The sequence below is a fragment of the Brachyistius frenatus genome, unplaced genomic scaffold, assembly GCF_029030835.1.
Source record: "Brachyistius frenatus isolate BFR_SWC_R1_liver_20210118 unplaced genomic scaffold, ASM2903083v1 Contig_17, whole genome shotgun sequence".
In the NCBI taxonomy this organism is placed as follows: Eukaryota; Metazoa; Chordata; class Actinopteri; family Embiotocidae; genus Brachyistius; species Brachyistius frenatus.
The window spans coordinates 4,532,991-4,560,674 of record NW_027210616.1 but is presented as its reverse complement, the minus strand read 5'-3'; the positions used below and the strand labels follow the sequence as shown (position 1 = coordinate 4,560,674).

The following is a 27,684-nucleotide window of genomic DNA, read 5'->3' as shown; positions in this document are numbered from 1 at the left end:
TTGTGATATTACATCTTTATTGTTGGTTTAATAGAAAAAAAATGTGCCTCTTTTGATACAGATTTAAAATTATGACAAAAACACAAAAATTACATATTTTTTTTTCCTAGCAGCATGACTTAATTTCAGATCTTGTGGTGTCACTGGCCTTGTTAGATCACTTTGTAAAACGAATAAAACAGAAATATGTTTATATATATATATATATATAATGTTAGAGCTAGTGTGGGACTGATGAACAGAAGCAGAGACCTTGAAGAAGTGAAGAGAGGCAATAGAGGTTTAACTGCAGCAACCTTACCGGAGATTAAAGGAGGAAAGTTTAGCACTGAAATATGACTCATATTTCACCATGTAAGGCGAAGGAAGGGCATCAGGCTGAGTATCGCCACAGGACCATACAGAAATATATATGAGAATATACAGTATGACCTACAGTCAAGACAATGAAAAATATGCATTAATACAAGGTTTCTACGGAATAGAAAGGTCTATACATTACTCAGATGTGACCAAAAGTAACAACAACAAAAAAATCCTTCACAAAAATTAGAAGCGACTTGTACTGGCGACAACACTGAAAAAGTATTCTTGCTGGAAGTGGTCCATTGTAGTCTATGAGGTGTTGATTTTTTTCATGATCATGGCTCAGCTTTGATATAGCCATTCTGTTTCACATATTGTTTGTATGGTTTGAGACTTCAGGAAAAAGCACACCATTTAAACAGCAAACATAGACAGAGCCCAGAGGAGCAGGGAAATGGCACATAAACTTGAATAAACAAGGCTTTTAGTAGTTTGGATTGATTTAAAGTCAAGTGGCTTTTTTTTTTTTTCACCAGAGGAAACTCGAATGAGACGAGTCTGACGATGTTCTAGTTTTCTGGCAACCGGCAGATAGATATCAGCAGTAAATTCAAGCAATTTCTGAATGAGATGAAGCTTTTGTAAAATACAATAAGACAAACTGATAAAAATGTGTTTAGCTCATCTGTTTCGCATGGGTTTTAAATGAATGTAACAACTAAGAAACCCAATAGTGCTTTTTGCAAGCTTTGTCTTATCATATGAAATACCAGGTTTGAAATGTGCCTCTCTGAAGCTATGGCCTGCTCACTGTATGTCACAGGCAAGCACCAGAAGATATAGAAAAGCAAACACAGGAGAGGCATGGGATGTTTTTGCCATTTTGACTGTCAGGGGAAACAGCTAGAAGTCCAACAACAGCTCAAAATCTTTCTAATTATAAAAATAAAAGTCTTAAAAAATCTTAAGTAAAACAAGTATTAGTATTAGTTGTACATACATAGGTTAGTTAAAATACAAGGGGCTCTACTGCAGGTTTCGCTGTTCTCGAACTACTGCAGGCTACAGCGTTGAGTGCTACAGGAGACAAATGCAAACCTGGAGTCCAAGAAAACATTCGTCATTCAGAGTCTAAAGTGTTCAGACTTCACAAAGTGAGGGGGTCACAGGAAGTGGACCATGAGCCCAGTGATGCTGCATAGATGAAAAGACTGGTTCAGCAGACACTATGCAACCGACCAGATGTAATGTTATCATTCTTCATTCATTCAGCTCCTTCACTTTTATGTTATTTCAAATCTGAACAGATACATCCAACTCAACAGTTCTCTTTCCAGTAGTATCACTAAAAATACTAACAAATATAAAACCAACTACTAAAAACAATAAAACAACTAATTAAAAACCATTACAAATTACATTGATACATGTCAGTTTTCTCTATTGGAATCTACAGGAGGTTAATAAAAAGGAGCACCCAGCTCGTTGTTACCAGAAACTGGGTGAGGCTGACTCAGATCAAATTGACTGAGGAGGCTGTTAAGATAAAGTCTATAGTGAAACCAGAAAAATAATGAGTAAAGAGTTGCACTGATGTGCAAAATTCACTATACAGGCTTTGCATTTTTGTCGCAAATCTAGACACAAATTTGTGTCTGGTGTACTGCTGGGCTACCAGCTCTGAGTAAATGCACTGTAAGGCAGGTTTATTTTCAGATCAAGGTTACTGCTTTTAGTCCTAGTCTTTTCTTTAAAAATGTGTTTTAGAAAAACAACAGTGACGGTAAGCTGCTAGTTAACAAGGTAACAACATAAAAAAAATTCCAAAAAAAATACAATCACAAGCAGCCTTTCGCAGCTAGTTCTAACCAAAAGGTGGAGGCCCTCCATTATGGCTGCCAGAAGGTGCACAAGCCCTCTGCAGTAGTTTTCACTCACTCATTTGCCAGATTTTGGGACTTTAGTGACATAGGGGACCTATGTTTACTGCAGTTTGCCTGCAGTAAACTTGTGGGACTCAGGAACACGTGGTACTGATGTTTATGTTATTTCTGTACCGGAGAAGAATATATTAATTGTTGCCCCTTTCATTTTTTCAGTTAAAATGTCATCTTTACACAAAAATCAGCTGTTAAGGCGGTTACCAATTTAGCAAGCAATTCTGCACCTGCTGCAACCTTTCATAAATTGGGATGAGAATTGTTCAAACATTTTCCAGTAGAGTATTCCAGTAAATACTGGTGTTGATGAGATTTATTTCTGCGTTTTAAAACGAATATGAATTAGTGAGGATGTCGCCTATTGGTAGCAAAAGAAAAGGTATTTTTCGATAAAAGACTGAAGCCATTTGGTCGACTCCACTAAAGTACTGAATTTTAGTACCCAGCCCTGTTAATGTAAAATGTAACAAGAAGGATATTAATTTGGCTGGAGGCTAACTGAAACTCAATAATCTGAAATAATATTATGTTAACCTGTTAGCTTATACGGCTGGTACATGGACAACTCACACAGCCCGTACTTTTTAATTACCACTTCCTTTTTTCCCCCATCTGCTAGCAGCAGCTGCAAAAACTGTTTGCACTGCCCCCCATAAAATCTAACACTACTTTAGTCAAACTAGAGACCTATACTTTTGCTTTCAACTCCACTGCTTATGGCCTTGTATGTCCTCTGACTTTAGTTAAGGATATTAGATATTTAAATAACTGCATTTCTTCAATCACAGACAAGGAAAATTGGTTAGTCATAAATAGAAGCAACAGTAGTGACATAAATGTGGAGGACGAGGTAACAGAAAGCAGAAATGATGATGGAAAACAACGAACGGATACGAAGGCAAAATAAGGAGGAAGAATTAAACTGATAACGCACCAATTGTTTCAGGTGTATGGAAGTTTGACATTTCCACAGTTTTGTGGTACCTAAATAAACACTCATGAGGTTTTGGAGGAAGCAAGGCTGATTGACAACAGGCATTTGGCAGCTTTGTGGCTTCAGATTGCAGAAAAAAACAAAAACAAAACCCAGAACAGCAAAATTATAAAGTAATGGAGAATGTCAAAGTTTTCCACTGGATTGCTGAGGATTGTTTGATTACTGAGGTATAGGTGTATGTTTCCTATTTAGAACTGTTTGTCCTATAGCAATGCCCACAAAGAACTACACTCAGCAGTGAGGTTTGTGTAGCTTTTAGGCTCTGAAGTGTTGTAACACAGAAGCAGATTGTATAATGGCAGCGAGAGCAAAGAGGGAAATTGACAGACGGGAATGCCAAGGAATTCCTTCTTTTCAGTTCCCCTATTTGCTGTTCAGTTATGCATACAACCACATAGCATAACTCAAACAGTTGATTATTGCAGCTCTACTTCACATCTGTAATCTAAGAGTGCAGAGGTAAGTGGTCCAAACTGTAACTGCAAACTGTCCTCTTGAAGGAATATCTCTTTCATTACTGCCAAAAGAGCAAGCGACGCCCTCATAATGAGACTAAACTAAAGCAGCAAATTGATTGGATTATCTGTGACCTGGCCTGATGAGGGTTTGGACCATTTGATAGCTTTAATCTCAGTAGTTCCCTCTCATCAATAGATTCAACATCGCAATTTCACATTACATAACTGCCTCTAATTTCAAAACACAGATGCGCAGGTGCTACAGACACACACACCCTTTCAAACGGGAAAAATGTCACGATAAAACAATGAGATGCGCTTTGTGAAGTTTACCAAAATCGACGCTGTCAACAGCCATCAAGCTCCTGTAACGACTGCATGGTTCCAACTCTTTCCACTTTACCAAACATACGGTTTCCACTCGTAAAACTAGAGTCAATTGTTTCTCAAAGCTGTAACAAACACAGGTAATGCAGTTTTGTCTAGTACCCTGCTAAAACTTTAAATGGCCAATAAAAACTGCAGAGTCGAGTGAATGGAAAATAACTATTCTTAAGACTCTACAGACTCATGAGAAGATCTCTTCTCAACTGTTTAGTCTCATTGAATCGGGCAGCAGATGCTCACCTTTTTAACTTCGACTGTATAAATTAAACTGCGACATGCTGCACAGTCACCAATCTAGATCGAAAACTGTTAACATGACTAACACGCTCGGTTCATTGCATATGAATCGGTGGAATCAGCAGCTGCCACACTCACACATCTTGTCTCCCATGCAGGCCGACTGGCAAAGAAACTGAAGAGCTTTTGATTAAAGTTTTTAGACACTGGCTGAGAGTACAGAGTGCAGCCAGGGTCTAAAACTGGTTCAGTTGAGCTGAGGTGATTATGTTTGGTGGCTCATCTAGCAGAAGAGTCATCTGTTACCTACTGTGACATTTACAACAGATAAATATGTTTCTCTTGTAGCTGTCATAGCAGAAAACACAGCCAGTAGAAAATAGTTGAATACAGCAAACCTGAAAATCAATCAATGAAGATAAAACTGTTGCAGCTACTCAAACTAAAATAAAATGCATCATGTTAAAAAATAATTAGATGTATGAGGTACTACATTAGGAAATTGTGAATTTATCCCTTCACTAGTTCTGTTTTTTGTGCCTCTTCGTCTGAACAGTGTGTTTATATAGAATCAAAAAACAAAACAGTATTTTATACAGCTTCAAAAGCTAAGGTAGCACTATAAATGTTGTGAAATCAGAGGCTACCACTTTTCAGTGAATACGTCTTGATTTCTTTCCTTTTGGAGGTATGTGTTACTACAGAGTCCTGACTGACAAAGCGGTTCTAGTTGAGACTGTGTTGTGCTTATTCTCCTCCAACATCCAATGCTGATGTGCCTTCTTTTCGTCCTCTCTGTGGCTCGTAGCCAGAGCACTCTTTTTGATTTCTCTTCAGGTAAAAACAAGCAAACAGCCAACGGGGGTCTGGGAGGGTGAGAGCTTAACGGTCAGCCAACAGGAAGTCCATAGTTGAGACTTCTGGTTGGAAGGAGGGCAATCTAAGGTTGAGAAAAGGTGCTGGTGGGCTGAATCCCTGGAAAGAAAAGCAAAAGGCAAACAAAATATATGAAGAGGAGGAAACATGTTGGTTTACATACAGTAAATGAGCTATGCTTAAAATGTGTAAACGTGTGTAACCTTTGTAAGACATGACTCAGATCTGTGTCTCTACGTCAGTATAGCCAGGCAGGATGTCTCCATTGGAGCAGCTCTTGGGTTCCCCTGCTTGTTGGGCAGTGGGCAACATGTGGGCAGTCGTGGACATCTCCTCTGGCGATTTGTTGCCTCGCTGGAGCCTGCGGTGTATCAGGGGCACAAAGAACAGCACCACGCCCCCCACTATAGGAGGCACCCCAGCCAGGGTGAAGGCCACTGTGTAGTTCCCAAAGTAGCCATGTAGGAGACCTGGACAGTGTAGGTAAGGCAACATAATTAATGTTATTCTGTTGTTTATCAGGAATCCCACTGTGATATCACCAACTGGTTTGTGAACTTCTGTTTTGAAGCCTCAAGCATTGTGGCCATGGCCATCTCGTTTTTTGGAGCCAGAAGTGACCATATGTGGATGAGCTGGGGAGAAAACCTGACTGCAACCCAGGTATGCCAATCAAACTAGGTATGTATACCTCTCTTTTTAAAAAAAAAATTAAAATCAGCAGCGGTCATCCTTTTTCATCATGAATCCCACATTTGTTTTCTACAATCTGACTTCAATTCACTTCCTCACCATCTGCACCGCCAACATCCCCTGTATCCAAAATGTGTGTGCAAGTAGGTCATAGTTTTTATGAAGGCGGCACATTCTCCCATCAAGTTTTTTTTTTTTTTTTTTTAATCTATGGCATATTGGAGGAAAGGCAAACATGAAGAAGCCTGACCTTGAAAAGGAATCTATTCACTTTTTTCCCCCTGAGAGTTGGATGAAAAGATCAATGTGTGTGTCTTGAACCATGAATACACACAACAAGGCTGCACAACTGACAGATTGTGGCAACAAACACAAGCAATGCACCAAGAAAGGCAGTGAAGAAGAAGTCTGCTGGCAGCAAACACCGGTGTAAACAATACAGGATTCAAACTGAGCTTTGTTAATGTTTTACAAGGAGGGACATGCATTCATCACTATTCTTGGGCCTCAAGAATGCACGGTTACAAAAAACAGCACAGGCATTTTTAAAAGCAGAGCTGAACACAGGAGACAAAACAGGCTGAGCATTGTAAACAGACTGAAAGCGGGGCGAAACAGTTAGCCGGGCTCTGTCCACACAGAGTATAAAAATACACCTTACAGCACCTCTAAATGTTGCCAGTTAACACATCGGATCTCATTCGTTTTAGCCTCGCACACACAGAAACTTGCACCTTTGCGGTTTTCTGAGTAGTTGTAACATTTCATGATAGTTTTCCCATCTGCCCAGCACTCGTGTTCCGCATCTCGTGCTATAATTTTGTGTGCCTGCTATCATCTTTTGGCACAGAAAAGAAAAGAGGTCTGTGCAGGCTTGATGGTGCCATACTCTGGCAACAGGACTCCCAATTGTTTTTCAAAAAGAGGTTTAAAATGTACAAATAATATATTAATTAGAGAGGTTCAGAGTTGCTCAGCCGCGGACATGAAGGCATTTTTTTAAACTTTGGAGAGAGCCAGACAAGCTGTTTCCCCCACTTGCAGGCTTTAGCTAACAATCTTGGCTTCTGTTCTGTATTTAACACAAATGCATAGTAGTGCTTTCAGTTTAACTCCCACAGAGAAAGCAACTAGGCAAAAACAGTGATCTGTTGCTCTAAAATTGTAACGCAACAGCAACAGAAAATCGTGTTAATCATGACCTCTTATGATTGTCTCACTCCAATGTGTGTCAGTACAGTGACTCATTATCAGCAAAGATTGATGGAAGATTTGGCACTATAGTCCGCTTAAAAGGCTCTTTTCAAGAAAGTAGGGTAAGTTTCTGTTATAACCTACTTACACAAGTAGCAATGCAAAACACAGTCACAATAATCCTGCCTATATCTCAGTCTGATACAAATTATTCAGGTCCACACACATCCTCCCTACATCTGGTAGCCTTCCCTCAACACAGATTTTATTATTCTGATATAATATAGCAATTAAATGTTACCCTGTCTGTATGCAGCTGGTATATCTGCATCCTATATTTATATATGTGAGCTAAAGGAAACAAACTATACCCAAAGTGCATTGAAAAGCAGGGTCAACGAGTTTAATAGGCTGAGCTTGTGATATCAGTGGGAGGGAGCAGGGAGACAATGTTCCTGTTGCTAAGGAACTGTACATACTGTAGGCTACAGAACACAACGTATGTTCATATAGACTTTGAAGGGCTTAGTTGCATTTGTTTAGGATGCAGGGTAAAGTTATGTCTTTTACATGAAATAAAATATAATAATTCACTGGAAATGTAATTTCCCCATATAGTATATTATATGCATACTTCACATTGAAGTCGGCACTCTATCATTTACAGGGTTTTTCCAAGATTTCTGGAGGGCTTAGCTGCTGTGGTTGCTCACAACATTAGTAAAACAAGGCTCAGAGAATTGCACTGCAATGTTCTCATCCTCCCATTGTCAGTAAACTATACTGTTGTTGGTCAATTTTTTTAAATGATAATTATGTCATTTATTTTTATTGTAATACAAAAAAAAAATCTATTAAAATGGGGTTTATTTTTTAAATGTGACAAAGTATTGTTTCTAAAGCCACAAAAATAAGTTACAATATCAAAGTCACTAAAAACTCAGAACATCTCACTTGAAAGAAATCTCAAAATGTTAAGAAAACATATGATATTCCTGACATTGAAAAGAGTGATTGAAATGATGAATAATAGACACCAGTCCTTCCTCTGCTGTAAAATGAGGAGGGGGAGCTGTCAATGTTGATCTTTTCAAAATTTCGACTACATTTAATAAACATGACAAACTAAGCTGAACCTAGCAGCCAAACATTTCTCCGTTCTCTGTCTAACAGCAGCTGAGATTGTCACTAAAAAGAGAATAGCTGGTCCACCTATTCTTTTGTCAGGTTAGGTGTTAATACTAAAGGTTAACCCCCTTCAGTTTAGTCAGCAGGTGGCAAGCTAGACACGGGAAAGTGGCTTTGGTCTTGAAGAGTTGTAGCACAGACAAAAAGCCTAAACTGTAGACAGTGCACCGCTACATTCACACAACAATACTCTGCTCTGGTCTCCATCCTTACTCTCTCTCTCTCTCTCTCTCTCTCTCTCTCTCTCTCTCTCTCACACACACACTCCAAATATTTGTTTGGGTTTTTTCTGCGTAGGCGCTGTGGACAAGCACTAAGCACTGTGCTTAAGTAGTTTAATGCTGGGGGGGACCCTGAAATACAGTAGATGTTTTGTTTAAACAAGATTTAAAACCACACATCACTATACTCTGATTTTTTTTTGTTTTTGTCTGAATGCAGGTCATTGTATGCAGACACAAGTGGTGCAATCATTTGACTAGTTACCATCTCTTTGTGGCATCCTATAAACACTGGGTCCTATAAGTCATCTTGTCACAGGGCACATTTTACCAGAATAATCAACGGCTCACTTTTGAAATTAAAGAATTGTTGTATTATTCTGAATGTGTGGAATATATTTTTGCCTTTGAAAAGAGGTGACATTTTATCTAAAAAATGGATTAGAAAATGAAAACATGACTATAGGGCTGCTAGTATGCTTCATAACTATGGCAATTCTTTATATAGTTTTGAATTTGGAATGAATCTACATTCAAACATTCCTGTCTCTTTTGAAGTAATGTAAATCAGAAGTCAGCATTTTTAAATGACATTGGTTTGCAGAATTCAACATCTGAGAGAGAGAGAATGAATCTCATTACATTCAACCTTTTGATATCAACCTTCACATGTAAGAGTTGCAGTAAGCTGTCTGAAGCCTCAAAGGCAGGGAAAAAGCTACCAGGAAAGCAGAGTAGTGTGCAGTAAAAGCTCCCCAGCTATGAGAGAGCTGAACGAGACGGAAAAAAGGATGCCTGCGTCATCAAATAGTGTTGTGTTCATGTACACACTTTAGTTATTAGAGAGCTGGTGGGAGGTACAACAGACATGAAGTGTGTTGAGTTCTGAGATCTGGTCTGTGTGTGCTATTTTTCCCCCTGAAGAGAAGTCCCTACAGAGAGCCTGCAGTTGGCCACGAGCCAACAATACAGTTGACCTTACAATGTATCTTGCGAGGCATTCATCTTACTCTCCCTTTACTCCCTCCTACATTTGTTGAAAAACTCAAGTTTTTCTCTGCTAACATCAATCAACTTGGAGTATGTGGTTACTGCCAACATCTTGATTTTGTTATAGGGAGCCGAACCACTGAGTTCTCCCTGGATAACACATCATGAATAAGTGCTATACTTTAACAAAAAGAAGAAAAAAAAGATCATTCTTCTTACCAGCGATGGGTGGGCCTGCTGTCATAGGGAAAGACATGAGGCCTAGAAGGTAACCTATGGCCTGCGAGGCCTGCAGAGGCCCGACCAGCTCAAACGCTATGGGAGCCATCATGGTGAGGAAGCATCCGTCACACAGCCCCAGGAACACACACACAACCACCAGCCCCTCGAACACCAAGCACTGAGGGATCATAATGGACATCAGGCCCAGAGCCATGAATGACACCACCTGTAACAGACAACACAGAACCCATTAACAAGCGTTCAATGTCATGATTGTTTCAAGTCATTGGAAAATCGTACTTGTAGTCTTTTGGATGCTTGCCGTGTTTGATTTATTTGGAAACAGAAGCACAAACAGCGGTCAGTGAGAAGAGAAAATACAGTAGTCTGTTTTTAGATGGCTCACTTTCTATTCTTGTTGTCCCTGTCTGTACATGTAGAACTGGCCTCTAGGCCACCCTCATTGTGAACATTTTATTACTTGTGTTAGTGAGTATACCGTCCATCCACTCCTAGGACTCGCCCACTCACCTATTGGGGAAACCTGACTCCGCCTTAGGCTTGTCAGTCAAGCTAACATGCCCCCACAAATATGGCTTTTTGAGCCCTAATATCTAATTAATGATGGGATTATTTTACATGAACCACCAGGAAACTAATAAGAAGAGTGACTTTAGCAAGTGACATCATTATGACTTGTGGAATAATTTATTGAGAGAAGTGGGATGGGAGTCTATAGAGCAAGAGCCTTTTCAGAGCCAAACCCTACTCTGTGGTATTACACTTTAAGGCACTTCCACATTGGCCTTTCTTTTTTTTTCACACTGGAAAGCTATGTCCACTTTTATACACAGTCTATGTTCAGTGCCTATCCCTTGGGCTGCATATCTAAGCATGCATATCGTACTTTTAATCCATCTGTGATTTATTATCCCTCTGCTGAGCTAAATGCTAGATTAAAACATGAGGAGTGAGGTGTGCTGGTTCTGGTCAACAGAACCATCTGTGTGTTTGCATTGACCAGCAAGATATGAAAAACCCTGTTTTTATCAACATCCCAAACAGCACTCAGCTGCTGTGCTTTTTCAATTTTCTCAGAACTAAATAATCCCTGTCATTATCCAGACATGCAATTCTTATGGCAACGGGAAAGCTGTTTTTTTTTCTGGGACAGTAAGGCCTGATTTAGGAAAGGTTTGCGTGTGTAAAAGCATCTGCAAACTTCACATCACCTGCTAAAAAAAAGTCCAAGCTCATCTACTGACAACGTGCAGTGAGGATTGCGTCTTTCAAATGTGCAATCTAACACACATTGTCCATTTTGCATGTTTGCCTGAGTGCATATGTAATGTTGGGTGTTTCTACTTTGAGGTGCAAAATACTGTGAGGGGAAATGCAAATAGATAAATTTAACACCCACAACGATATTTACTAAACCTGAAAGTAGAAATAGGAGAAGTGATTGCGTGTGTATTTTAGTACGAACTGAAAGGAACGTATTAATCAGGTGACCACATCAGGAGAGACGGCTGCTCTTATTATGGTGAGAAGGAGACGCAGGGGAAACCAAAAGAATACGTTGAGAACGTGGTTTTACACCCGTGGAAACATTTAGGAGATGACAGAGGCAAAAAATATAAAGACATATCGTTTGTCCAGCGATGACATTTCGGAGTTGTTGAATGAACTGAATGGTGATTTACAGCCAACAACAAGGAGGAGCCACGAAATACCAGCAATGACAAAACTTCTTACTTCTCACTTTTTGCTTCTCCCTTTTGCTTTTTCGGTCGTTCTGTTAGAACGGCTGGAATCACTTTAAAACACGCAAATACCCCCATTTAAATACAGCGATTTGCAGCTCATATCAGTGACGCAGTAACTCTTAGTAAATCACCCACTAAAACGGGTGCAAAATAAATGTGCAAGCTTTTGGAATAAACACGCAATTTAGTACCCTTTAATTGAGATCTTAGTAAATCAGGCCCCAAGTGCGTACAAAGTGGCATGTGAGTCATGTTTTTCTGCAGCAACCAATGAAAATGATGTGATGGCAAATAAAAACATAACATTTTCTCTCCAGTAACACAAAATTACACCCAACAAACATTGGTTCAGTGTAATAATGCGTGCGCCAGTAGGGATGGGTTAAACAAAGAGAGTGCATCAAATAGAGTACACAGGATCTGTAAAGAGCCTCAGAATATAACTGGTTATAATTCCCTCCATGTTATCTGTTTCAGGTTAAAGCTGATGTGCAGACTATTAATTTGAAACATTAGCTCTAATAGTACACTGTAATATTACTGTTGACATGAGAATGTAATTATTAATGCATGTATATTTTTCTTAAATATAGTATTGTAGCATCAGGATAGTAACGGTTCTTCACAGAATGCCTAGAGGTTGTTCGAATGTTCATAGTAGGCACCATAAATGACATGAGTTTGGCATTAATGTAAATTACCTGTGATTTGTGTGTGTTTGTGTGAAAGTTAATGGCATATTCTTGAGCCAAATAAAGAGCCAGTCCTGGAGTTGTGCGGTATATGGAACCCAGGACCTGAGCTAAGAAAGAGTTTGTCTCTCTGCCTTGTCTCTCGGCTGCATAATCCCTGACTTGTCACAGTATGAATATAGTAATAGAAAGCAGAAAAAAAATTACATTACTAGGAGGCTGAAAGTCTGGTTGTAAGCATACAGAGATCGCCCTACTATTTCACACCCCTGTGCTTTCAAAGATACATGAAAAACATAAATAAAAGTGGACTGCCGGCATTATATGCCTTTAGTCATTCCCTCACCTGCATGTAGATCTTGTGCAGACCAGGAATGAGGTCCCCGATCTTGCCGAAAGTGAGGCGTCCCACCCCAGATGAAGCTCCAATGCAAACTAGGAGCACCCATTCCTTTTCTGTCTCCTTGAATTGCTCCTTCACAAAGTAGATCTGAGAGAAAAAAAAAAGACAGACCCCTTACTGTGCAAGCTTACAATGTGAATTTACTGTATAAGAAACACAACAGAAGCTTGAATTAATGGATAGGATACCACGTAACCTTCTGGGAAACTTTTTAACTTTTTTTTTTTTTTTTGCTCCATGCCGAAGAAGTCAATAAACTCAGCATTTGATGGAGTGGAGGGATTCATCCATTGCCCCAAATCAAGGTCTCACAATAACAAAATGTCTTCATCCACAGACCTTTGGAACAGCAGGACAGGAAGACCCAACGCATATAGGTCAGACCCTCCCACTCCCCTCAGCCGTGACCCCCCAAATCAGATTCAAAACATGAAACCGTCCTCTGAAGTCTTTCCTGAGCATTCTGGTCCTTGTGAAATATTTGCTCTGCTTTGAAGGGCTCTACATTCATCAATGGCCATAGGGTAGCCATGTTTAGGGATACAGAGAGGCCATACAGGAGAGGTTTCCTGAGGTGGTCGAGCCAATACAAAGGCCGGGGCTGTGTTTACATCTGGGCCTGGGCCTGAAACAACAGGCCTGACAGAGGGAGGCCGGAGCGGGAACATCCGACATCTGGATAGAGGGAGATCAACTTCACAGCTCAATGCCTTAGCTTTACACTTCATCCTCATCTTCCACTATCTCACACCAAAGTCTGGCATAGATTTTGGATTGTAAACATTATAGAAAGCTACTTTGTACTTGTTGCACCTTGGCTTGGAGGTGATTTGACTTCTTATTTTATCATTATGTTATTAAAGTCTACTGGATGTTGCATGTAGTCATGGCTTTTTGCAATCAAAAATAAATGTCAGTGTTATTTAAACAATTTTGTTGATCTTTTTAAATCATTAAAAGTAATAAAAAAAACAAGTTCTTTGGGAAAATATCCAAAATGCTCCTTTTACTCTCAAGCACTGGAGGGGCACATCTGTGTTTGATTGACAGTAGCTGGTAAGCTCCTGCACGGGAATGAGAGACAAACGAAACAAACTTGTACTGTTAACTAATACAAAGGTGAAGTTACCGCTTTCCACTAATATTGTTTCATACAAAGTAATTTTATATGTATAGATGGAGAACCAGTGGTATTCCTGTAAATTAATGCGAAGGCAGTGGGCATTTCTATGAAACACTAAAATATCTATTGTTTGGTTTCAGAACATTTGATTTCCAGGGCAGATATGTGCGCTAAGCAGAAACAAATGTTGAGAAAAGCACACTTATCAGAAAACCGGGCACTTGACAATCACAGCAGTTATTCTCACAAACCTTCTTATTACTCTAAAATGGACAAGCCAGACCTTCAGCCACCACTCATTTACCCAGCTGACATGCATTCCATCGCCCTCTCTGAAAGGCCCACAGAAAATGAACAGCATCAGACCGCCCACAGTGGAATTGTTCGGGTCCGACATCAATCTCCCTCCCTCTCTGCCTTTCTCTATTCCCCAAGTCAGCGGAGGGATATCATTTCTTGTATCAAACACACAATTACATAAGCCTATAATATCAATAAAGAAGTCAGGATTCCTACATTTGCCATGTTATTAATAAATACAAAACTGTTAAGTGCACAAAGATGTGAGGAACATACTGCATAAGCTTTTTTTAACATCTATCAACTATAAACAACATAAAGCACAGTTGATTTCATAATGTAGATATGAGAAATGTAGATAGAAAAAACATTGAGAAACTATCATTTCAACCCCAATTCAAGTTGGGATGCTGTGTAAAATGTAAATAACAACAGATTGTGATGATTTGCAAATCATGTAAACACATATTTAATTGAAAATAAAACAAATACAACATATCAAATGTTGAAATTTAGGAATAGATTTTTTTTTTTTTAATGGAAAATATATGCTCATTTTGAAATTGATGTCAGCAACACGTTTCAAAAAGTTTCAACTGTGTTGGTAATGTTTGGGAACTGAGGAGACCAGTTGCTGGAGTTTTGGAAGTTAAATATTGTCCCATTTATGTCTGGTATTGGATTTCAGCTGCTCAGCAGTTTTGGGTCTCCTTTGTCATATTATTTGTTTCATGGTGTGCCAAATGTTTTTAATGGGTAACAGGTCTAGACTGCAGGCAGGCCAGTATAGCACACGGACTCTACGGCAAAAGAAAAGAAAAGAAATCAAGGCAGCTGTTTTCAAATCAACACATACTGTTTTAAAATGAAACTGAATGGTAAACAATGCTTTCTGTTGTACCCCTTAGCCGTCCTCTCAATCCTCTTTGGACTAGTTTTATTCTTTTTGTGTTACAACAGCAGGGCTACACAGCCCTGCTGTTGTAACACATGCCGAATGCGGTTTGGCGTTGTTTTGCTCGCCCAGAGAAGGCGGTGGCTCTTCTGGATCATGTTTAAATGAGGTTTCTCTTTTGCATGGTAGAGTTTTAACCAGCATTTATTGATGCAGCAACAAACTGCAGGGTTTTCGAAAGTGTTCCTGAGCACACGCAGAGATTTCCATGATAGATTTGTGTCTGTTTTTAATGCAGGGCTGCCTGAGGCCCAGAAGATCACGGCCATCCAATATTTTTTTCTCCCTTATACCTTACATACAGATATTTTTCTGGATTCTCAGATTCTTTTTATGATATCATATACCGTAGATGATGAAATCTATCCAGATCCAAATTCCCTGCATGAATATATGGGTCTGATGTGCCATCAAGGTGTCTTTTTTAGCATTACACAAATCTTCCAGTCTTTGTGTTGCTGGCATTAAATTCAAAATGAGCATACATTGTTTTTTAAACAATACTTTTTTTTTTGTTTCAACATTTAATATGTTGGTTCTTGGTTCAATAAAATATGAGTTCTGCTTTTATTTACATTTTACATAGTGTCCCAACTTTTTTGGAAACGAGGTTGTACTGTAAATCTCTGTACAGGTTTTGAGTTTAGTTAAGTCAGAAACAACACAGTGTTTACTATAAGCATGCCCATGAGATGTTCTTACCAGGTGTACATATGGCACAAAGTAGCCTAATACAGCTGTAGCTACTCCGAATGCCCACACCCGGTACGTCACTATGTGAAACACCCGCAGGTTGAAGTACTTCCTGACCCTGGCAATGACCCTGCTCCATTTGCTCCCACCATGAGCAGTTGCTTGGGTCTGGGCTTCAGCAGGGTCAGGATCCATGCCTGGCGGACCCATGCCCCCCCCAGGAGGGAGCAACGGTTTGAATGTTAGCGCCAGCAGAGCCTGGACCAGCATGAAGAGGCTGAGGATCTGGAAGGTTCTGCTGAGGCCCAGAGGTTCCACCACCTTCTTGAGGAAAACAGGGAGACCCATGGAGAAGAGGCTGGCACCGGCTGTCACCACACCATTGGCCAGGCCCAGCCGCTGGCGGAAGTAGTGGCCGAGGATGACCAACGAGGGCTGGAAGGCAAAGGAGCAGCCACAGCCAAATAATATGCCATATGTGAAGTAGCGAAGGATCAAGGAGCTACAAGTGAAAGGGAAAAGATAAAAATAGGAATATAAAGAACAAAACAAAAAATCAAGATGAGATGTTGAAGAGGAATCAAAATCATTATGAAGTAATTCAATCATTAACCAGTGACCAGTTGTTTTGCTGTAACATTAATTATTGTACAAACTAACAATAAAAAAAAGCAATAAAAAAATATGAGAATCATTGTAAATACCTTGGGCTAAATAAGAGTTTGTAAGGAAATTAACAAATGGCATGTAATTCTGACTAATCACGTCAGTGTAGATGAATATACGTTAAAAGTTTAAACTAAATTAAGGCAATTTCCCAATTGTCAGTTAAGTTAATTGTTTAAGTATCTAGTTTCATTTTTATTTAAGCTATCAAAACAAATTATTTATTTAGATTGCACATTTAAGAGCAGAATAGCTGGTTGCACTCCACCGTTTACAGTCGCTTAGAGAACTACTCCATATTATTTTTTTAAAGTGTCTTTTGTTGCTCCAGGGGACTCAAGTGATGTTGATAGAGACAACTACAAGTTTAAAGATAAAGAAATCTGTGGGTGTGGGAGTTGCAGAGAAATGTGCTCTCTAGATCTTCACCAGCCAGCTCCTCATCTCTATTTTAAACTAGCAGTTCAAAGCAACATTAGCCGCTATTAGCAGAGTATACCAAAATGTTGAAGTGCTTGTCAGCTGTCAAATTGAATGGTGGGTAATGAAGGGACCAAATTTTGCCAAAGAGGAAGATTGTGTGTGATAAAAATATGCAATATTTCCAGTTATGATTTTGTTCCCTTCATTTGCTGTCAACGGTAATAACACTGTCACAGAAGTGCAATGCTAAATTGGTGGAGTGGTTGAAGAGTTTTCCTTATAAATTTTGGAAACTGTGTAAAGAGAAATCTTATGCGAGTTATCTGTTCTAACATAGCAAAGTTGAAAAATTCTTTCCAGTATTAAAATGTGTATTACATTGAGGTTTCATCATTCAGGAGAATTTTCAATGATACTGTGTATGGTCCCGATCATGTGTAATAATTTTGGCTGCAGTGCGACTTTTGCAAGTGATATCTCTGACCAGCGTTTCTTACTTCGCAAATGATGTACTGAGCAGCCCTATAAAAGCCAGTACCGCCCCACCGACAGCTGTCTTCCTGCAGCCGAAGTGGTCTGTGAACATACTGACCACAGGAGAACAGAAGAAGATCATACCCATGGCCAGGGCCCCGACCCATGCTGGGGAGGAAGTTGAAAGGAGAGAGAAGTCATGATCAGAAACATCTGGAATCACCTGTGTATTGTATCTACCACTAAAACAGAATCTTATACCTGTTTATACCTAGAGTCCATGCAGCATTAAATACACTGTGCTGTAAATCAACATGTAATAGCAATACATGATAGAATACAGTGCTGGCCAACTGACATTAAAAAAAAAAAAAAAAAAAAAAAAGAGGAAATGGTTTCTCTTTCATCCATGAATACAACAGGTCAATTCATTTTCCATTAAACCCCTTCACATACCATATGCAGCTGGTGCATTTGCCACAAAGCACCACAAAGCACCACATTATTAGTAGTAAGTACTACTTACTGTAGTTTAATTGTGGTGTTTATTATATACTGCTGCATTTAAAACTTAATGTGAAAACAGAAAAAAAATACCTGAAAACAAAGCTCAGTTTTAAATATTACATTTTATATCTGTTTTTGCCTGGCAAAAGTTCCAAATTTTAAATGTATCAGTGATCAACAACAAGGCCTTTATGCATGCATCCCTGCACTTGTACATAAATCTGAATGTTTGACCTAATTTCTTTGAAAGTTTGCAAGCTGTTGGCCCACCTGCCACCGCTGATCTCAATAGAGGCCACAGTCAAAGGTAAACATGCGCTTCATGTTACATCTTGACGTTAAGCTGCCCTGTAGGCATTGTTTAAGTTACATAACATTAATGCTGCAAAGTCTTTTAAATGTCACATTTGCAGAACCGTTGAAAATCTACAAGGCTTTGAAAACACTATACTTACTGGTAGTCTTGGAAATTTCTCTCCCTTCGTGACTCTCACCACCACCTGATGCGATTTGCTATTAATATAAATGTATGTAACTGTGATCTTTACTGTGTCCTCACTTATTTCATGTACATCAGACACACTATAAGATTTGTCATGGTGATTAAACGGCTCAAAAGGTCAACCAAACTGGATAGTTCTGGGCTATGGTGAAATATTCATGCAATGTTAAATCATGATGAGACAGACTGCTCCAACAGAGACACTGCATACCCCCTAGTGCAAACAAACAGATGTCTGTGTCCAGTCAACAAAGGAGCAAAGGTAGCTTTAATGTCTGATATGGAGTCTGGGTAGTGGGTCACACTGATCTAACAGCTCAATGGAAATGAGACGGACAGACTGATAAATGGATTGATTCGTCTCCTTAGACACCCGCACTTCCATACTTTGAGTTCAGAGTGAAACATTAGCTCCACAACCCTAAAATTGACTGACATATATACATAGCCCTGAACGTTTATCACCTTAAATAATGTGTACAGCCTTAAACTCCTGACAGAATCAGGTCAGTTGTGGTTGGGTTTCAGTCCTCTGGTATCTGGACTCTCAGAAATTAATGGCAACAGCCATGAGTGCCTCTACTACTGGGACTACTTTTTGGCCTCACCAAGATTTCTCCAGCTTCTCGTATTTTTTCTTATTGACGTGGCTCTCATGTAAGACAACTCAATCTATCACCAGGAAACATTTTCTGTTCCTTGTCCATTAGCACATATTCATTTGGTTTGTCAGGAAAGACCACAGACTTGTAAATCATTCTCTGCCGGTTATTGTGGTTTCTCCCGGATGGACACGCACGGCTGCATGCATGCTGCCTCTGTGTGCTATATATCTTGCACACACTGGGGTTCATCCTTGGAAAGCTCAGTATTTGGCACAGTTTTAAACTGTTTTAGAGTCTGTCAGGTTGGTTGTTCTAGTTTTATGAGTGTTGGATAACTGCGGTGTACTCTTCAAGTACCACTCGTTTTGGGCTTTCAACGCAACTGTTCTTAATGTTACTCAGCCGTTATATGGAATACATATTAGCTGCTTCTTTGCAGAAAAGAGCACATGATCCTTTTCAATAACTGATGAAAGGAGTTAGGGATGTGGTGCCATTAACTTGGTAGAACCAGTGTGGAGAGGACTACATACAAGCTCCAATGTACAATGAGAGAATCAAAACAACAGACCTCTGTCTCATTGCTTCACTACTTCCTCTCAATGCTGGCCAACCTCACTACCAAACCCCCGTATCCCCCTGCCTCTAAGGTCTGTGAATAGACTGAATGCAGTGTACTCATTAGAGAGGATTAGGTGGAAACACTTTCAAACAAAAGAAAAAAACACTGAGGGAGACTGAAGCAAAATGAAAAGGTGTGTGTGTGTGTGTGTGTGTGTGTGTGTGTGTGTGTGTGTGTGTGTGTGTGTGTGTGTGTGTGTGTGTGTGTGTGTGTGTGTGTGTGTGTGTGTGTGTGTGTGTGTGTGTGTGTGTGGTAGCTTCCCTCTCTTTTATGCAGTCTGACAGCAAGAGCGAGGGGGACTCTATAGGACCCATCTGTATGGTGGAAACATGTTGTGGCAGAGACAAACCACCCTTTCTACTGCTGTGGGGGAAGTCATTCATGCCACTGAGTTCATCTGATCCCTTTCAAAACCCATTCATATTTAAACGTGCAGCTATAAAATGATTAAGTGAATGAACAGCTAGAGGGTAATAAGATAATATTTGGAAAGCAACACAATTGTTGTTTCTTTAGCTTCTTTCCCATTGGATTCAAAATGAAACAATAAGGTTAAAGGTTAACGTTCCGCTTTAATTTGAGTTTATATCAGATGGGCAGCGTAGGAATCACAGAGGTTTAGTCTCCTAGTTTTATTAGACAAAAAGTAAATAAGCAGGTACTTTCAAAGAAAAAGTACGCTCTGTGGATTATCCAGAATAACAAAGACATTGTTCCTGGCAAGATGTGTTGCTGCTGACTTTGTTTTGAATGCTTTGAGTAGCACAACACAGAACAACCCTATGACAAAATCTTAATCACCTCATAATTACTGCTTCATTTCAAACTAAGCGGATCAAAAGAATCAAATCCGCATCACTGTGCAAGTGAAACTGTTTGTGGTGAACGCAGACACGGGAGGAAAATATTCTTACTGCTAAACAATGCGACGTACTGTGCTTGAAGATTATTGGGAGAAAACAATAGCCATACATATTTCTGTACCATTAATTGGAAACAAGGAAGTACAAGGGTATATTCTGGACATTTACTCTTGTGTAAAGGGAGCAAAAAAAAATTTGTTTTAACATCAAAACCTGTTTGTGTGGATGTAGTGTAGATATCAAAATGTATTAATAAATGACAAGGCTTTCTTTAATGCTAGATATGAACAAACCATAAAAGTATCAAAGTTTGGTACCAAACCCTACCCATTGATTTGCATACAGTATATGAAGTCAGACTACAGAGTTAGCAGAGGATTGCGAGTATAACGTCAGACATTTGGGGGAAGATTCATCACAGATGAGGGGAGAGAGTTTTCAAACAACTCAGCCTCAGCCAGCAAATGTGTTTTGACAGCATAAATCTCTGGATGCTCTATGAGTTGTTTATTGGTGCCTCTCACTGAACAATCAGCAGCTCCTTCTAATGTTTACTGATCATATCCTTCCCCGAGCTGCCAGTAAATCGAAACTGAGAGTGTTAACACAATAATAATGCTGGACAAGGTTTATGTGTGGATTTATATTGAATATGTTGTGCAGAGATTACAATATTTCACTTGCCAGCATAGCGGCATGACTGATTTATTAATTTTTTTGCATTATCTGGGTTGCAGCTCCTGATGCATAATTCATTCTGCTTCTCTTATACTAACTTAGCAAAATCCACCTATTTTTTTTTATAAATAAAAAGAAAAAACTGGTGCTATATGTAGCATTTTTCAACATCAAAACATTTTAGATGTTGTCTGTCATATTATCATTAAAGCAAATGTACGTTGTGTATTTCATGCTGATGTGAATGTCAGAGCTTGTGATTGAATACCACTTTAACCCCAAAACATGGCTTCAAAAGCCATTGCTCACATCACCTATCCTATCACTGGCATTTTAAAGGGTGACATCGCTTTGTTTTTTTAATCACTTTCTTTTTGCACCTTCTGGAAAACCATCTAAAAATAAATGCATTAATCTATTAGTGGTACAGTCGTAAAATGAACCTGTATTTGGGACAACCTGATTAGCCTGGCTCTGCCCGCCCGTCACTGACAGTTTCAGGTTTTGCTGTACGTATAGTCTGGAGAACCTGTTTGCATTTGCGTTGCCTTAGCAATTTTGAAGGGTGGACTAATCAGTGGCCAGTGGGAGTGGCTAAGTGCTATGCTGAGGTCAAGCGATTGTTTTGAAATGTAGTTTCAACAACGGCGGTGGTGGTAAAGCTAGATGAACCAGTTAGAGCAGTTCTAAGAATGCTCGCAAATATTGAGGAATTGAAGCCAGAGGTAGAACAATGGTAATTTGCTAACTTGGCATTGCAATCTATTGTTAACAACTTGGTGAGTTTTGATGCACAACATATATCAGGCGGTGATCAATGCCAATTGGTTCAAGGCTCCTCCAATAGTTTCAAAAATAACTTGAGGTTTATGCCCATTAGGATCCAACAACTGTAAATAATCCACAATTATGCATGATCGGAACCTCTCTATTCACACAGTGAATTTGAGTCTAGTGATACCAGGCTACTGCCTGATGGCAACACAGGCTAAAATGCCTTCAGCAGCTGAGTCCTTGGCTCGACTCCTGGCCAGATGCATGTCAGTCCACAACTCTCTTTGCCCATATTTTCTGTTTGTCTCCACTATCTAAATAAGAGCAAAATGTCAAAATATGCTTTATGCTCTTTCTGTATGTACCTGCTTAAGAGCATGTGGCGCCTCTAAGAACTCGGATCCAACCTGAACCCATTCTCCTGCCCTCGGGAATGCCAAAAATGCCACATTGCGTCCTGTTCTGTCGATCATTTCCAGCTGCCCTGGAGATGCTGGAGAAATCTGGGGCAGCGGAGCTACAATACAGCCCTAAACAGAGCCCAGCAGTATGTTAATGACTGGAGAAGTACTGTTGAAGCACAGACACGTTTGAATCCAGGATAGAATATTATGTTTACGGACTACATACTTTTCGTAAAATGCTTTTGAGAAATGTCAGACGACGAGTGTTGACACGTGCTTATGAAAGGTTTCCCCTATATCCCCCACCACTGAATGTGCATAATGGGACGTTGTCTTTTTAAAAAACTGTATGTATTCAAATGTCCCATGTTGTAATCCCTTTGTTGCCTTTAGATAGTAAACATCTGCTGATTATTGTCTATCAGCAACTTCCATGCAAAACAAATGTTTAAAAGGTTACATTTGACCCTATTACAAAAGACAGCCAAGCCAAATAACACAGAACAAGGTCACACAAAGACAACAGTGGCATGAGCAAACACTCAACTCCATATTTGGAACACAAACTTTCACAATTTCTACAACTGTGGAACATATTACAACTTGTTTTCAATTGTATTTTACCATTTACTGCAGTCACTATGAGCTACTCTGAACTGGAATATAGTTTAGTGTGTGTCAATATAAAAGTGTGGAAGGGTTGGATATTTGTATATTTTCCCCACTTATGTGTTTCCTTTGTGTAAGATCAGGCCAATGAGCCTTTGCAGTGCACTTTTGAAGTTTAATGGAAAACTTTCTTAATATATAAATGCTGTCAAGTCAGACTGATAAAACTACTCTCCTTTACTGAAGGAGCAGCAATTTGAATGGAGCCTGCCCCAATTGCTTCAAAGACTTTGAACTAGGCAAAAAAAACTAAAAATAATCAAGAATGGAGTTGATATTTCTCAGTGAATTCTTCCACTCTAGATTTAGACACAAACAGGACACGATATGCTTCAAAGGGCCTCTGTTTTTTGTCTCCCTGCTGCTAACTAGCGACGTATAGATGGAAATCTTTTCAGGCACCAGTGAAAAATTCATCCTGTCACTTGTGGTGGAAATTAATGTATTTCCTTGTGAGAAATCAAAAGTATTTCGAGCTCGCTGTCGTTTGAGTATTTATTACAAAATGAAATATGGAAAATCATAAGAGCGTACAAATCGTCAAACATGAACCAAGCGAGTACATCAGATTTAAACAGAGTCACAGGAACACTTATTCAGCTGAATCATCCTTGGAGAGAGTTTCTACACTCGCGAAGAGTCCAGAAAGTCTGACCCCATTCTTGTGAAGAGAGCGGCCTTATATCCACGTAAGGAGGCGCCCTCTTCTTCACCCTCAGGGCACTCAGCATATACATCGGTCATTGGTCATCTGCAACATATGGTCCATGGCTTCTGGTTGAAAAATGTCAGCTGTGTGCTCTGGGGTAGTAAAACACTGCTGCACACAGACCCCATTGATTACATAGAAGGGACATGTGGTTTGGATATACCGGTTTGCCCCTCAAGAACACCCTATTGACCCAGGGACCTAGGGTCTGCTACAGATCAGTTACATAGGAGGAATTTTCCTCTGACATCACTCACTCAGTCCCTTTCTTCTTCTCCTTTATACATATTTCCCAGTTTTGGAAACTCTACTGCAGCCGACGAAGCGCTGAGTTTTGTACTTTTCTTGCAACATTACAGCGCACCCAAGGTCGGTCCCACATCACCTTGCAATGGGCTCGCTCACCCGCTGATTAGGAAAGCAGCGCTGTTTAGTTTTTTTCATTCTAAAATAATGTAGTGCTGGACACATGCCCTAACTCCACACCTTGACATGTGTGCCCATAACGGGAATCAAACCACTGACGGTGCCATGCTGTAAACTACATCATCTGTGGCACGTAATCCACTCGCCTCAAGTTCATTATATTCTTTTATTAAAAAAAAAGACTGATCTGATCCCCCAAATTGATACTCCTGGGCTATAATGAAAATGTCTTGTTTACCCTTCAAGGCTTAATAAATATCCAGAATAAAAAAGCCCAGCAAGGCCCACTAGTAATGTCTATGAGAGATTTAACCATACTTTACTTTTGTTATCACCTGCTCCCTTGATGGTCCTAGACTTTATTGCTAGAAAAACAGTGTGATATGGCTCTACACGTGAATTTAACTCTTACGTGGCTGTACCCTATTGCACTGCATAGGTTAAAAGCAAACTTTACAACTGTGACTATAGTTGTTAAGCTGTTCCCCTGTGTTTTCTTCTTTTGCTGAGGGGAAAAGGTTAGGATTCAGCCTACTCACTTAATCCTTTCACATATCAGTAGGACAGAGAACTAAATCCAAGGACCTGCTGGAAATAAAATCCTTAACAAGTCAAAAACAAAGAGAATAAAACAGAACAGAAATGCTTTGATAGCAACTGCCCTCTGTGGCTTGCAGCATGAGTAATAGTTCTGGATTCAGGTAACACTTAAAAAGCAACTACCAGTCATACTGTATCTGTTTTCAGGCCCAAAATGTTCTCAATCCTCAGGCTTTCTCCCACACAAAGCCTGAGTGTAACATGATGCATCCAGACACAAATCTTCTTAGCTACATATACATACAACTAGGTGCAAGCTGCCATTAAAGATGTTAACCTGCTCTTACATGGACAAAAATGCAAATGAAACACATCACGACTGAGCCTTTGGGTTTATTTTCTCCCCCCCAGGAATTGTCTTCATGCTGATAATAATACAGGGCTGAATTTGTTCCAGGGAAAGGTTTTAGAGCCATAATCCCTTCCCACATCCTGACCTTAACCTGTGCTGGTGATTGTGGAACTTGACAGGAATTTTAGAAAAATAAATACCCACTCTTGGAACTGCGTGATTCCCACGCTTCTTTCCACTACAATCAGAACAGATCTGCACACTGAAGTACCAGTTTCCATAACTTTAGAATTGAGGAGTGGGAGGAGGAGGAAGAATGGAGGCAGGAACCCGATCCCCAAAAAGTTCCAATAATTACTCATTTAGTCAATAGTTGTTGACATGATTAAACAGCCCAAAGTTAGATGCCAAGTCTGCGTAGGTACATTTGCGTAGGTACATTTGCGTAGGTACATTTCAATGCACCAATCAGGGATGAAAATCCCTGATTGGTGCATTGAAATTCAAAGCACAGAGCTGCTTCTCTAATAATAAGTTGGAAGCTGACTTTGAGTACTGACGGTTTACAGTGTTTGAACTTCTGAACATGCAAAAGAAAATGTCTGTGAATGAAAGACTGATTCAAACCTTATCTGGAGACTAATTTATCTGCAAAAACAAGACTTAACTGTCACATTCCTGTGATTTCTATATGGAAATTGAATTTCTGTGCCTGCTTTCCATCCTTTCATCCATTGTCATTGCTGTATATCAAAGTCACGGTTGAGGCCTTTAGTGAATAAGAAGAACGAATCAGAACAATAAAGCTTGTGAAAAATCCTAAACTCAAATAGCATGTGGCAAAAATACTGGTTTTACTCTGGTCTTGTGCACCAGAATCTGTAGTCAACAGCAGTTTCATTGTGAATCACTTAATGCCAGTTCCTGGAATGAAATTGTCACAAGGTCTTTTAGCTTGAATTATATATAAGATGTGGTAATGATCATGTCCTGTGTTTGAACCTAACATTGGATTTTGTCGCATGTCATGTCCTTCTCTCAGTCTTTCCTATATGTCCAATAAAAGGGTTTAAAAAAAAAAAAAAAAAAAAAAGAACATTTCTGGATATTTCACATTTTTCAGAATATTTAGGGGTTGCAAAAATTCCAAACCAAATTTTTCTACAATTCTCACTGGATTGGAGAGTTGGCTGGGTAAAACTTGTATCTATGCTCACACTGATTTTAATGAAAGACTTTATCAAAGGTCGCTTAGTAACAATTTGCTGGTTGAGAGATTTAATATAGCGATGGTGTTAATTACAAGCACAGTTTTGGTCAGAAATGCCCATTACTCAATTAAATCAGTGATGGTGCTCAACCACACATGGGTTGAGAAGTTCAGATTGCATGAACACCTTGTAACAATGGGACACGTGTGTTACTAGATACTGTGCGTGACTTCGAGAACAAGTTATACCAGTTGGAAGTCCTGCTCTTGTTTAGGCCGATGCATGTATATAACATATATGTCAACTACATATATATATATGTAGTTGACATATATGTTATATAAAAAATATAAAGTTGGTGTTGTAGTTTTTTTTTTAAATAATGCGTATATTCTTTCAAGTGACAGCATAATCAGCCACTGGGAAAATGTCCATCTTTTAATTTTTCATATCAGTGATTACAACCTGGACAAACTGCACTTCTGTCCAGCAGCTGATGTTTTGTTTCATGTGCAGCTCACCTGAGCAGACAGGCATACTCACCCACTTTGAACTGAGAGGTCTGGTCGTCTGGGTCTGTGTGCTCCTTCACCAGCATTAAATGCAGAATGCCGAAAGAGTTTTGGATCCCGAAGATCGAGCCATTGCACCAGGTTGCAGCAAAAACCACAAGCCAGCCGAAACCTCCTTCGGGTGGGACGAATCCGTTACCGTGCTTCTCCAGCTGGACCCCCGCCTCGGGTTCACCAGCCGGGGAGAGGGACGACTTGCAGGCGGCGTCGATCAGCCGCACGGAGCTGTCCTCCTTCACGATTGTACACTCGCTGCCCGCCGAGCGATCATCCTTGCTAATGTCCGTTCTTTGGGGAGGATCTCTCTGCTCCATGTGCGGACCTGTGGCCAGCTCCTCCGTGCGGGACTCTCCGCTGGACGGCTGTGCTTGATTGTCTAACCCGTTGGTCCCCATGCTGTCTGGTCTACTATGGGCTCTTGGCGCACATGCATGAGATATAGGTCACTGACATAAGAGCACCGACTTGAATAACAGATTTGATTGGCTATCTGTCAAACGTGCGAGACGGACGGTCCTTTAGTGGCATACGAGACTCCAAGTCTGAGCGTCAACTTCGGCGAATAAACTCCAACCTGCAAACGTTACATGTGTCACACTGGTCGGAGGTCTGTGTTTCCAGGAATTAGCAGGCACCGCCTATTTTTTCCCCTCACTGTAAGCATGTGGTCCTCGGAGCAGCCTATAGAGACCAACACCATATAGGCTATTTACTTCTGCTGGCTCCCCTGCTCGGTGCCAAATGCGGACCATCAACCTGTGAAAACGTCCGCTCCGCCTCGACACCGTGTCGTCCTGTCGCGCAGTCCGCACACGGTCCGCAACATGTCCCGCTGTTACAAGAATTGATTAGGTGCTCCCCCTCTCTCATCTGACACCTTTTCGCGGCGGAAATGTGATACAGGGAGGCCTGCGTGGGTCTGGCGGGTTGTCTCAGCTCTGTACTGTCAACACACAGCTACAGCCATCATTCAGCAGCTCGCCTCCGCCTCTTTTTCCCGGCGGATGGCTGTTTGAGCCAATGGTGGTTCTTCCGTACAGCACATT

The 27,684-nt window shown here is 40.1% G+C and overlaps 1 protein-coding gene across 1 annotated transcript; it reads right to left on the bottom strand.

Moving 5' to 3' along the window:
- Positions 1-27,620, bottom strand: slc16a2 (solute carrier family 16 member 2). Its single transcript, XM_069694498.1, has 7 exons — positions 26,610-27,620; positions 17,228-17,372; positions 15,651-16,143; positions 12,514-12,657; positions 9,707-9,935; positions 5,405-5,671; positions 1-5,300 (listed from the first exon to the last, which is right to left on the bottom strand). The coding sequence occupies exons 1-6, from the start codon at positions 27,031-27,033 to the stop codon at positions 5,421-5,423; spliced, it is 1,686 nt and encodes a 561-aa protein (XP_069550599.1). The 5' UTR covers positions 27,034-27,620; the 3' UTR covers positions 1-5,300; positions 5,405-5,420.
- Positions 27,621-27,684: the final 64 nt, after the last annotated feature.